At 44.1% G+C, this 12072-nt stretch overlaps 1 protein-coding gene across 9 annotated transcripts in view; it reads right to left on the bottom strand.

Moving 5' to 3' along the window:
* PDE8B (phosphodiesterase 8B) overlaps positions 1-12072 on the bottom strand; it is a 265652-nt gene that overhangs the window by 6291 nt on the left and 247289 nt on the right. For all 9 annotated transcript variants that reach the window (XM_027039572.2, XM_027039559.2, XM_053224203.1 and 6 more), the window contains 6 exons: positions 11165-11329; positions 9070-9115; positions 8516-8651; positions 7429-7627; positions 3141-3358; positions 1449-1569 (listed from right to left, as the gene is read on the bottom strand). In XM_027039572.2, the coding sequence (XP_026895373.1) occupies positions 1449-1569; positions 3141-3358; positions 7429-7627; positions 8516-8651; positions 9070-9115; positions 11165-11329 (885 nt within the window). The remainder of the gene's footprint in view (positions 1-1448; positions 1570-3140; positions 3359-7428; positions 7628-8515; positions 8652-9069; positions 9116-11164; positions 11330-12072) is intronic.

Here is a 12072-nt window from a genome sequence, read left to right as displayed (position 1 = left end):
ATTGCTATTCTCTTCTTTCAAAGACATCATCACATTGTGTGAAAAATTAATTAGATCTGCAGACCTCTGCCAAAGTGAAAGCATAACATTTAAGAGTTTTTTGTTCTGTTTCAAGATCAGACCTATTTACTAAACCATCAAAGGGCTTCTGAAGGTAGTTGTTTTGATTACCTGTTACTGGGAAGTTACTGCTTACCCTAGGCAATGTGATAAATAATAAACCTCAACACAGAGCTTGGGGCTTATTTGATGGGTGACTTTCCTCAACTCTAAATTCTGTGGTTCTGTGTAATTTTCCCCTCCTGAATCCCTAGATCCTTACCCCCATAAGTCCTCTGTGGAAAGAGAAGGCCCTGACATGATGCTGTGGGATCCCTGGAGGATGAAGTAGAACAGATGGTGTGGACACTGTTCGTGCATCTGGCCCGGTCAGGGGATGGGTCCTACACAGAGAGTCTCCATACTGATCATCAGGTTACTTTTAAGACAACCATTCATCACCCATCAACATATGCAACCTCTTCTCAACGGAATGAGCAAAAAGCTTTTCTAACTTTACAGGGCTATGAGCAGCTTCATGGTCTCAGAGGTCAGTTGATTTCATTTTAAACAACTGGGATGTGAACCCTCTGTGTGTTTCTAAAACTCCAGTTTATAGGGGTCTTAAGGCAGGACTAAGGTACGTCCGTAAATTTTAAAAAGGAAAAATGACTTCTGCTTTTGTTATCAACTAGCACTCACAGTTTGACTGTATATAATCTTTAAGTACTGACGTGGTTTTAATGCAAATCATCAGGAATACAGTTCTTTAAAATATCCGTGTTTTCTTCTAATACTGAATTTCAGCTTCTGTTTTTACTTTTGTTTTTATTAAGTTTTCTAATTCCGGTAGAGCTAACATACAGTGTTACGTTTCGTTTTAGGCGTACGATGTAGCGATTCAGCAATTGTATACATTGCTCAAGTGCTCATGATGATAAGTGTCCTCTTTTATCCCTATCACCTATTTCACCCATCCCCCTCCCCCTCCACACACACCTCCCCTCTGGTCACCACCAGTTTGACCTCTATAGTTAAAGAGTCTGTTTCTTAGTTTGTCTCTTTTTTAAAACATCCACTTTTGAGGTCTCCAATGTCACAGAATTAGAAAAGGCTTTGGGTGCCCTAAAATACCACCATTTATCCAGGCTCTGCTGTCTGCAGTTCTTGTCTATCTTACTCTTGGGCCTATCTCCTCCTCCCGTCACCACTGGCTTCATCTCAGGACCTTTCTTTCTAAGGAAGGCAGAATTACTGTGGATACTATGGCCAGTATTTTCAGCCCGTCTTTACCACCTCCAGGCAAACAACCATCTTGTGTCCAGGATGAAGAGAAAGTACGTTGCGGCCAGCGCCAGCTCTAATGGAAATAATACGCTGATGTATCTTATTATAGGTGAAATGCTTACCTCAGCTGCCAGGGGCTTATTGATGCTGTTCACAAATTTGTTCACATGTTCAAAGTGTTTTGTCATCTCTGTTGCTAAAACCATGTCAATAATAGCCTGGCGTAGTGTTCGATAATGGTTCCTAAAATAACCAGAAGACACAGGGCCTTGTTCATATCACGTCCAGAATTAGAACTGTTCTGCTACCATTTCACCATACTTCCCACACCATACGAGGCAGCTGGGGGCACAGAGTTAAGAAATGAGTGCAGATCATAAAAAATTTTACCTGTCCCTCTTTCCATTATGCCAGGACTTGATGACACCATTCGATTTTCCCCAGTGAAGCTGACTCTTCCTTGTATGGGTGTATGTGTGTGTGTGTGTGTAGTAACTGGCACATAGTAGGCACTTATTTTACAAAGTGGTTTCCTTCTACCTTCCCTTGGAAACGTATCAATAGTAAGATAGAAGGAAATGCCAAGTTCCTTCCCTACAAGACTGACACAGCAACCTGATGAGCTGTCCCCGTTATATTCGGCACACAGTGATTTGAATTACAGAGAACTGTCATTACTTCTTTAGATGATGGTAGGGGAATAATGTTTTCCCACTAATAAGTAACTAACTCATAAATATGGAAAACAAACTGAGAGTTGCTGGAGGGGTTGTGGGAGGGAGGATGGGCTAAATGGGTAAGGGGCATTAAGGAATCTATTCCTGAAATCACTGTTTCACTATATGTTAACTAATCTGGAGGTAAATTTTAAAAAATAAAAAATTTGAAAAAAAAGTCATTCTCTAAAATAGAAGTGACAACGCATGGGGCAACAAACCTGCCAAAACATTACTCTCCAGTTCCTATCATCTTTTTCTAACTTTCAGGAGCCAGAACGGGGAGCTGAATAAAATTGGCTCTTGGATAAAATTCTGTCAGTCAAAGTTTTAAAAATTAAGCCCTGATCCTGATGAAGTTTAAGTTGAAGGTAGAATAACTGGTCTCCATGTTTTCGCAGATGTCTGGAAATCAAAGTGATAGGTCCATGTTGACAAGTGTTCCCCAAGGCCCAGGTGAGCCCTGTGCTCCGTGTAGTCTGCCCTGCCCCAGAAGTCCGCTCTCCAGCCTGGCTGGTGCCGTGTGGCAAACAGCCATCGTCTGACTGCAGGCCTGTGGCAGCCAAGAGGAAGTAGTGCTCTCGGTTCACAGCTGGCCAACTTTCACCAGACAGGAGTACAACAGCCAGGGGGAAACCTGCCCAACCCTCTGGGCTCTAACGACTCTGCCGGGACCTGTGAAACCACACTACCTCCTCGTGTGTTAGGATTTTAAGCGGCAAAAACTCAACTGGGGAAAGCCAAGGAAAGATGCATTTTCCGGGAGTTACACAAAAGGCAGGATGTCCCCTGGGAGTGTAAAAATATCTGCTGTACTTATTAGACAACCAGGGTTTTAAGCGTTTTTGCGCAGTGTGTAAAACACGTTTGTGAACTCAATGAAGAGCAAATGAAATTCAGAAAGATGAAAGCAGTCTGGAAAGTACAAGTAAGCTTATAAGGGCAAGGTGATTACTATACCGTCTGGTACAATGGTCCAGCTATTGTTACTTCCCCCTTTCCCTGCCCTAAGAGAAGCTAAATACTTGGAGAAGTTACGTAAGACTGAATGTCCCACTACTGTTTCACAAACCCGAGCAGAGGAGCCCAAGCACAAACCTGTCAATGTTCTTGAAAATGTTGCATTTGCTGTCCTTGACCGTGAGCTGGAAGGCCAGGGCGGTGTGGTGACTCTCCAGGACAGCGGTGTCATTATAGAGCACAGCGAGTTCACTGCCTGCGTTGCACAGGAACGAGTTGGTCCTTCCCGGGTGATCCACATCGTGGACTGTGGCGGCAATCAGCGCTGCCACCTCATCCAGCTGATCGAGGCTTCCCTGGGGTCACGAGGAGGCAAGGTTGAACGTTATCCACTGAATGTCAGGATCCTACACGTCTCTCAGGGGATGGGCCAGGGGAGTTGGGATTATCAGAATGTTCTCTTAGTCTGATGAGCCTTCTCTGACTTCCTGGAAGTTGAGAGGCTGCCTAGGATATATCACATCACCTGGTGTTGCTGTGGATTATGTGGAAGGAAACAGAAATCTGAGTTGTCGTATGTGACAGATGTATTATCACGGACACCGAAATTCTTTTCCCAGGATCTGTTCACTTCAAGTCCTTTGCAGGAAGAAGCCAAACAGGACTTTTCAAGTGTTTGCCCTGTGGTATTTATTGCTGACTCTTTTCCACACGTGAAGAGCAGAAAGTGGCCTATGATCACAAGTATTACTTATTTTGTTTGCTTACTTACGCAGAGATTGAGAGAGTGGCAGTAATGGCACAAATACAAGCAAACTCTTCACACAAAGGTGAAAAGGGGTAAAGCCAAGCAGTACAAGAGCATCAAGGACAAGAACAAGAACTTTCCCATGAAAACTGAGGCTAAAGGGGCTCTTGCAATTAAGAACAAAATTCAGCTCTAGGTGAGCAGGTGGCAGAAGCACAAAGGGAGACCCTGTTTCGACAGCTCTTGGTATGTAATGTAAGAACACAAACCAGAGCAGAAGGGCACACGGATGTTTTCTCAGATCACAGCCTTAGGAAGAAGTTATTAAATGGGCTACTGTTATATAAGAGATCCTGTACTTCAGGAATTCATTCAGTAATCATTTATGATACACTTACTGGGTTCCAGCTGTGACTCAGAATGCTGGCACTACCATGATGAACTACACTGGCATGCTCTCTGCACTAATGGAATTGATAATTTCCTGGGGAAGGCACAAATCACACACACACACACACACACACACACACACACAAATACACTTGGTCTTAGCCAAAAGGCCGAGAAGTGATCACACACACACACACACGTAACTGACTGTGAAATGTGCTAAGAAGAAAAGTACAGATGCTTTGACAGAGTAACCCCAAGGCCTGATCTGGTTTAGGGCAGTGCTGTTGGCTCAACTCTCTGTGACGATGGCAATGTCTGTGCTGTCCATATATAAACCCTGGTCACACGGAGCTACCAGACACCTGAAATGTGGCCAATGCAACCGAAAACTGCATTTTTTCATTTTATCAGCATAAAAGCCTGAAGGAGAAGCAGAAATTAGCCGGGCAAAAAATGACGAGAGAGAATGCCAGGCAGAAAGTCTACATGGTGTTCCTGAGGTCAAACAAAGAAGTGGTTTATTCAGGAAACTTAAAGACCATCACTGTGGCTGAAGGGTAGTGAGTAGGGGAAAAGTGGTACCCAAGAAGAGGCTAGAGGGGCAGGCATAATTTTCTGGCATTACAGAGTTGTTCCCCCAGGCTGTGGGAGGTAAAAATGCCAACTGCTTCTCAGACCCTAATGGGTAAGGGAGCAATGAGTCTGAAGCTAGCCCTGAAAGGTTTCTTGAAAGCTGTCCCTACCAGAAGACAGCCATTTCCCTTTCCAACCCTGACCACCTGGAGCAGGAGTGGGGGTAGGGTGGGGGGCAATTCCTGGCTTGGCCCCAGTCCACACGTATAGCTTTCCTGACCAGGGACAGCACTTGATGCTGTTCCTTTCAGCTCTTTTCAGACACTGATGATTGTATAATGCCCAGAGCAAGCAGAAAAGCTGGCCCCATTTTGCCTCTGGTCAGGGAGGTGCAGTCAGGACCCAAAGCTGCCCTGATGGGGCTCTCCTCCGACTCTACCTGTGCAGGGAGGACCCGTGGAACCCACACTTTGGGCCTGCAGCTAGTGGTCCTGGAGTATGTTCCACCTTGACTGGAGCCTGGGGCCAAGTTGTTTTTAGTTTTTTCAGTAAAAGAGACTCAAGTAACTGCAGTAGACCCACACGTGGCATTAGATGAGACATGTCTTTTCTTCCAGCCTACACTGATTTAAACCTGGGGGTAGTTGTGGTGGGAGGCAGGAGAAGAAGGCTGGGCCTACCTCCCCACCCCCCCCAGCAGATGGAAGAAGCAAGCCCTTCCTGTGGGAGGGAGGGACCGTCTGCGGAAGAAAACTTCCGCACCAAACCCACAAGAGGAGAAATTTCAGACCTTTGGAGATGCAGAGAGTTCCGCACCGTTTTGGCCTTCTTTAACCAAGGGGAGTAGATTTGGATCACCCTGAGGCAAATTGGCCAGACTGGCCCCCATTTCAGATGAGCCTTTCCAACAGTTCCTTCCCTACGACGGTCACCTACACCCAGAGAATAACAACAGAGTGCTGGCTACCCTGAGCGCTCTAGTTGCAGTAGTTCCTGGGAATCGGGAAGAGTAGGGGGAAGAGAGTATCTGTGACAAATTCAAGGGGAAGGTCAGCTCTGGGCATGTTATCCAGCTGGCTGGGGTGGGGATGTGGAGCTATGTCACAGTGATATCAAGATTTTTAGTCTAAGCATAAAGAAAAGAGGGTGACGGATGGGTATTCGGTAAAAACACATTTCCCTGACTCTCCTCATCGGTGGCAGCAGGTCTGGCACAAGAGTCCCCAGGATTAAATCCTGCTCACGATGCCTCACGGTGGACTAACCAGTGGTCTGGGGCTGCTGACTCAACCTTTGACATAAGGAGCCCCCTCCACCTACTTCTCCAAGGTTCCTGGCAGTTCTAAATTTCCTGATTCTCTGGCAAGACTGTCAGAAAATGTCTTTTGAATTTGAAGTAATTATAGTCTTAGCCTTGTTTCTATTGCTACTTGAGAAATTCAATCAGATTTTGAATATGCTAGCAGAGCTCACAATCTAGAGAAAACTTCCTGGGGGAGGGAGAGTATGGGAGGTGATAAAGTGACCAACAGTTCCCTGATTTATCAAGCATTTAATGTGTATTTTTATAGAGTCGTTCTGCTTAAGTGAGGGTCATCTTTACGTCCTGCCCTCAACTTTGCAGTGCACAGCCTCAGCTGTCTAAGGTTTCATGCAGTGTAAAATGGAGGAACATGAGCCTGGAGTAGGAATCTCAAAGTGTCTTAGCTCTTCAAAGGAACGTGCTATCCCGACAAAGCCTGAGGTCACCTTTTTGAAAAGGAGGTGATAAAAGTCTTCAAAAGCATCATTCTTGGACCACATTCTTTACTTTGCTGATGATGAAAGTGAATACCAACATTAGCTTTTGGCAACATTGAGAAGGAAACCTCCTCTTTCCCCATTTTGGTTCCATTTCTAGCTCCTGCTACCTGTCCTGCTATCACTCTTCTAAGTAGCCAGGGTCTTAAGACTAAGGAAATGATCTAACGTCAGGCCGCTGCAGGGTGATAGGAATTGCGGTGTCTATATAGTACTTCTCGCAGGGGCATCTACATTCTAAGCTTCCATTTTAACTGTAGCAAAGGAATTACAAGCTTCACTGCAAGTGATAGTAGTTGGGAAGGAGGAGAGATGGAGATCTCTTGCCAGCTGTACATGGGGTGTACGTAGGGCTGTCCTATAAATCAGCACCTATTCATAACAGTACAGGTGCTTCTAAGTAAGATTAAGGGACGTGGAACTCCTTCAGAATGATTATGCAAGCCATAATGTAGGGTGTACACATTCACACCTACACAAAACACACACGTATATATGTATGTATATTAGTAGAATGCTGAATGGCTCCTTACTGTCTGGGTTATCATTCACCAATGGCCAAATTGTGATCCTAAAATGTAACCTCTAGACCTAGTAACCATTTGCTGTAATCACTAAGTCCTGTCCTCTAATTCAGTATCACAACGGGCTCCCAGTGAATACTTGGAGAATAGGTTCATGAATCAGCCAGGCATGTAAGGGAGTCTACAGTGGCATCAATTATTGTTTTAGGCCTTTGCAAGAGGGGAGAGCTGGAAGCAAAGGCCATATCTTTACAACACCAACATGACAAGTTAATTTGGTTGCAATTTGTATATATATAAATAGTTATTTGCCTTATATGTTTATTAAGATTGAGCTCTTGGACCTCCAATCTAAGCAGGTAACTAGATCATGATACCGAAATGCTACCTTTACTCTTTCCTTTCCGAGGAAGAAGGCAGTGGCGTGCAGGACATCGGCGGCATGGGTGGAGTTATGATAAGCATTGGAAGAATGGTAGTTGGCCTCAATCACTTGGAGCCAGGCCCGAAGAGTAGTTTCAGAACAGTGTAAAAATTCACAGACTCCAAACCGGGAAAATACCTTTAAGCCCAGGTAAACCAATGGCCTGGAAAACAGGAAAACAGACCCTGATTCATTGTGTTCACTGGTCTAGAAACTGCTTTCTTTGATGACACTGGGGAATAGAGGCATTTTTCTTGTGACGTTTACTCCGCGTGAACAAGAGCTTAAAAAACATCCCCTCCCCAAATTAGGAGATAGAGCATCTCCTCATCAGTCACTTCTTTACAACTAGGTGCCTCATGGTGGTCAATCCAAATGATTTCTCGATTTATCTTAAACTCAGATGGCCTTCAGTGACTCTAGCAACCAAAAAAGATCCCTCTCCATCTCTACTTCCATATAACCTCTGTATTTCCTCTGTGTCGCCTCACAAAGTTACTGAGCCTAGGGACAGTGGTGTCAGTAGAGTCCTACCATTTATAATCATATTACTTAGATTTACAGGTGAGAATCATTCACATGCTATAGACCAGCATCCCTGAAAGAAAGAGCTGTCTCCTACTATAGAAGACGACTTTCTGACTTATTTCATCTTCTCCCTGCCTACAGGATGGAACAAAAGTCAAGTCTGTAGTGCTTTCAAATTTATTTTGTAAGGTCTAGCTTCAACAAGTTTGGGGCCAATAGTGCTTGGAACTCTCGGCTCACTAGCACAAAGGAACAACCTGGATAAATGTGAAAAGGACACTCAGTATGTCCTCATCCTGGGTCATCACCAGGCTAATCCCACATCTCACCCACTCTGTCTCCATAAAGGAGCTCACTCAGGGGCCACAGTCTCTGCTTGTACGACATCCCAGCAAGGCATGAAAAGTAGAACCTGTGAAGTTTCTTGTGGCAAGAACTCACGTCTCCCTCAAAGTTTCCAGATGTGAAAGTCTTGAGCGTGGCCATCAATCTTTCCCCACCTGCAGCCAGAGAAGCCACATACCTTTTATGTGTAACAGCTTCCAATTCAAAGATGTTGAACTCCCAACTTTCCTCATTATCAAGTAATTGAGCGATACAAGGGGGGACATCGTTGATGGTTATTGGCATCGCAAGGTGACTGTGACTCTGGTGCACATCTGAGCAAACAGACGGGGTTGAGGAGGCTGGTTAATTGTGGAATCTTAAGTGCCCCCAAACATTTGTTAGCATCTTCATGGTTGCTACTAGAAAGAAGTCTTGAACTTCCAAGGGTTAAGATTTTCACTTTAGGGTTCTTCTCTTGAAACTTCCCCAACAAAAAATAAAAATAAAAAAGTAATTCCATTTAGCTGTCTGTTTGAATGTACACAGAGTTGCAATTCCTATTCTGACAGTGCTCACAGAAGTAATTTTAATTAGGAGACCTGGTTTCAAGTGCAGACTACAGAGATGGTTAACTCCAATGAGACCAACAGCAAGCCACACCAAGGCCCTCCCCAAACAAAAATCACAACACTGGAGAAGGCACAGGCTGGAGACAGGTTATCAGTAACAAGTGGACAGATGACAACTTACTCTTAGTGAACACATACTCGTTTCCTGACAACCTTCTCAAGCCATCCTGGAATAAAGAAAGCTACTATTAGAAGCATACTTTGCACGCGGTTATCATTATTCTCTCATTTCTTCCATTAGCCAAAGATGAGACTCAAAATGAACAGTATCCAGAAGACAGAGGACACTCCCCCTTCCATAGCTATTAGCCCCAGGAGATGGAGAATTGAGAGTAAAATGGATAGGACTTCATCCAGGTTTCACGCCTGACCTCTGAGCTGCCTTCGTTGCCTTTCTCACACCATCCTTGTCTTCTGGCTTCGTGAAGCCACATTAGTGAACTCACGGAAGGGATCTTACTTTTGGATGCAGGTTATTTTGAAGAGACCCCACTTACCCTTCTAGGTACTATGTTATTCTTGTGTTCTCAGATTTACAAACTGGGGACCCAAAGCCATGGGCCACATTTTGGGGATGATTTAATGTAAAGCTTTAAAAAGGTTGGGCTAATTTTTGATTAGTATCTAAATTTTTTTTCCAACTGTGTTTTCTGCTTTGCAACGTGAACATTGCAGTTGGCCTTTAAAAGAAAACTTTCTGGATTTGAGATCTTTGGAAGGGCAACCTAAGGGAGTGGAAAGAGTCCTAACAATCTGCCATTTACTAGGCTGGTGATGTTCTTGCATGTCAGTTCCCCTTCCCTCCACTTTCTACCCTTGAGTACCTAATTATTTAGATCTTTGCTTAAAAATCATTTATAATTGCTTATTTGTCTCCGTAGAAAGTGTGTGCTAAGGTTTAAAGTATTAATGAAGGGCTCCCCTGAAGTCACACCTTGGGACCTTTAGGCCAAGAGCTGAACTTTTAAAACTCTATAAATAGGTAGGTGACAATGGCTACAACCATCCTGCCTCTAAGGTAGGTATCACAGGGCACTCCCCTGCTTCTTCTTTGCCTTTCTTTTTCCTCTTCTCTAAAACTAAATAAAAGTAAGTGGAATCCTACACTAGTTCCTCACAGCAGGACCCAGAGAGGAACCACAAGATGGTATGGCCACAGGGGGAAGAGGCAGATGACTTGGTTCCAGAAACTGAAGTCCTCCTGATGCGGTGCTGTGGCTGCCCTCCTGACTGACCCTTGCCAGCGTTCTCCAGAGCTGAAGCCTGTGCTGCACTGGGATAGGATGACCAAGGCCAGCCCAGGGAAAGGAAAGGAACAGGAAGTCACTCAAATTACAGGCTCATTGAAGACCTTTTGCAAGAACAGGGAGAATGGACTAGAAAGCCAGTCAACGCTCAGCATTTGGTGACAGGGCTAGACACAAACCTTCAAAGTCAAACTCTCAGATGCTCCTGGAGTCTGTTTCACCCCAAGAATTCTTCGAGCTTCACCCTCTGATAAGAACTACAAATGAGTAATTTGAATCTTCTTCTTTTTCTTCACTTGCTGATAGATGGTGATTACAGCCAAATAGATTACAGCCAAACACTAGAACACACGAGTCCCTAGAAATCAGCTACTCTTGGTGGTGACAAATGGTGGTGGTATTGGTGTGCTGGGAGGGGGTGCTTCCTTCTCCCTCCCCTATGGAGCCAGAACAGCTCTGCTCTGCTTTTATTGGATCATAAAGGGAACTTCTATATAACTTTTTATTTAAAGAGAGGATTCTAGAGCTGAGATTTTGGGAACTAGTGCTATAATCTAAGTACAAACCTTTTCATTACATAAAAAGCCTGTAGTCCAAGGAAACCTACCCATAACCCTCAATCCAATACTGCACCAGGTCAAGGGAGAGAGGTAAACAAGGGTCCCGTGGTGCATATTTAGCTTTCAATCAACTGCTTCTTTACTCCTTATTGTAATGAGGATTTTGAAGGACTGTCCCCCATTGCTATAATCAGTTAGCTTCATGGAAAGGTAAATTCAAGAAATATTTGAATTATACCACACATATAATCCAGAAATTTTGACACGGATGCTTCTGATTACACTGATGTTAGCCCCCACAGCAGATGTTTCTGCAACTATATGCAAGTTTAAATGTTACATATTATATGTGCTCTAAAGGGCATTTAATGTTGTCTCCCTGCATTTCCGGTTTTCCCTCATCACTCACGGTCATCAGGCCTCCAACGAGATCACTGGTGTGAGGATCTTCATCTTTGGTTCCGAGCTGAGGGGAATACAGTTCCGTGGTCCGTAAAATTTCCAAAACTCTATCCAAGGCTTCTGCTACTGTCACGGGGCTGTTTTCTTGGGCTGCATTGATTATATTTATAACCTAAGGAAATAAAGAGAGAAAGAATAAATTTGAGAATATAAGAATTCTAATTCCCAAAAGTCAAACACATGCTTGCAACCCAAAAGAAATCAGAGAGTGACACATTTTATTGTTCAAAATGAGCAGGGTTTTCACGGAACCACTCCATTCTTACTGCAACATGCCTTTCCTCCCAACCTCTCCGGGTTGTTCTCCCACCTCAGAGACCACATTTTCTTCAGCTCCTTTGCTGATCCTTCTCTAGCTGTCTCTTGCAGGTTGGAACTCCTCAGAGATGGGTACGGGGCCTTTCACTCCACAGTCCTTCCAGAACCCAGCTATTCCCATGAGTTTGGACACATATGACCTACAATGCCAAGGGCTCTCAAATTTATATCCCTGCCGGAACTCATTTTTGACCTTCAAGTTTGTATAATTCAATTACCCATGTGACCCATCTATTGGAAATTCTTGCTCACATGTCCCAAACTAAATTCATGATATTGCTCCCTTCTCCCCAAAGCAAGGAAAAAAGTGGACCAAAAAAGTGAGACAACAGCTCCTTCTCTGGTTTTTACACTAGAGTGAAAACCAAACAAAAACCAAACAACAACAAAACAACTTCTATCTGCCTGTGCTCAAACTCAGAACCTGGGTGGCCCCAGCTGACAAACAGCTTTCTCTCTCTATCACCCTGATAATGTTATTCATCATCCAAATTGATTCTATCCCTGAATATTTCTTGATCTATTCATTTCTAACTC

The sequence above is a fragment of the Acinonyx jubatus genome, chromosome A1 (assembly GCF_027475565.1).
Source record: "Acinonyx jubatus isolate Ajub_Pintada_27869175 chromosome A1, VMU_Ajub_asm_v1.0, whole genome shotgun sequence".
Classification (NCBI taxonomy): Eukaryota; Metazoa; Chordata; class Mammalia; order Carnivora; family Felidae; genus Acinonyx; species Acinonyx jubatus.
This window is presented reverse-complemented; position numbering and strand designations above follow the sequence as displayed.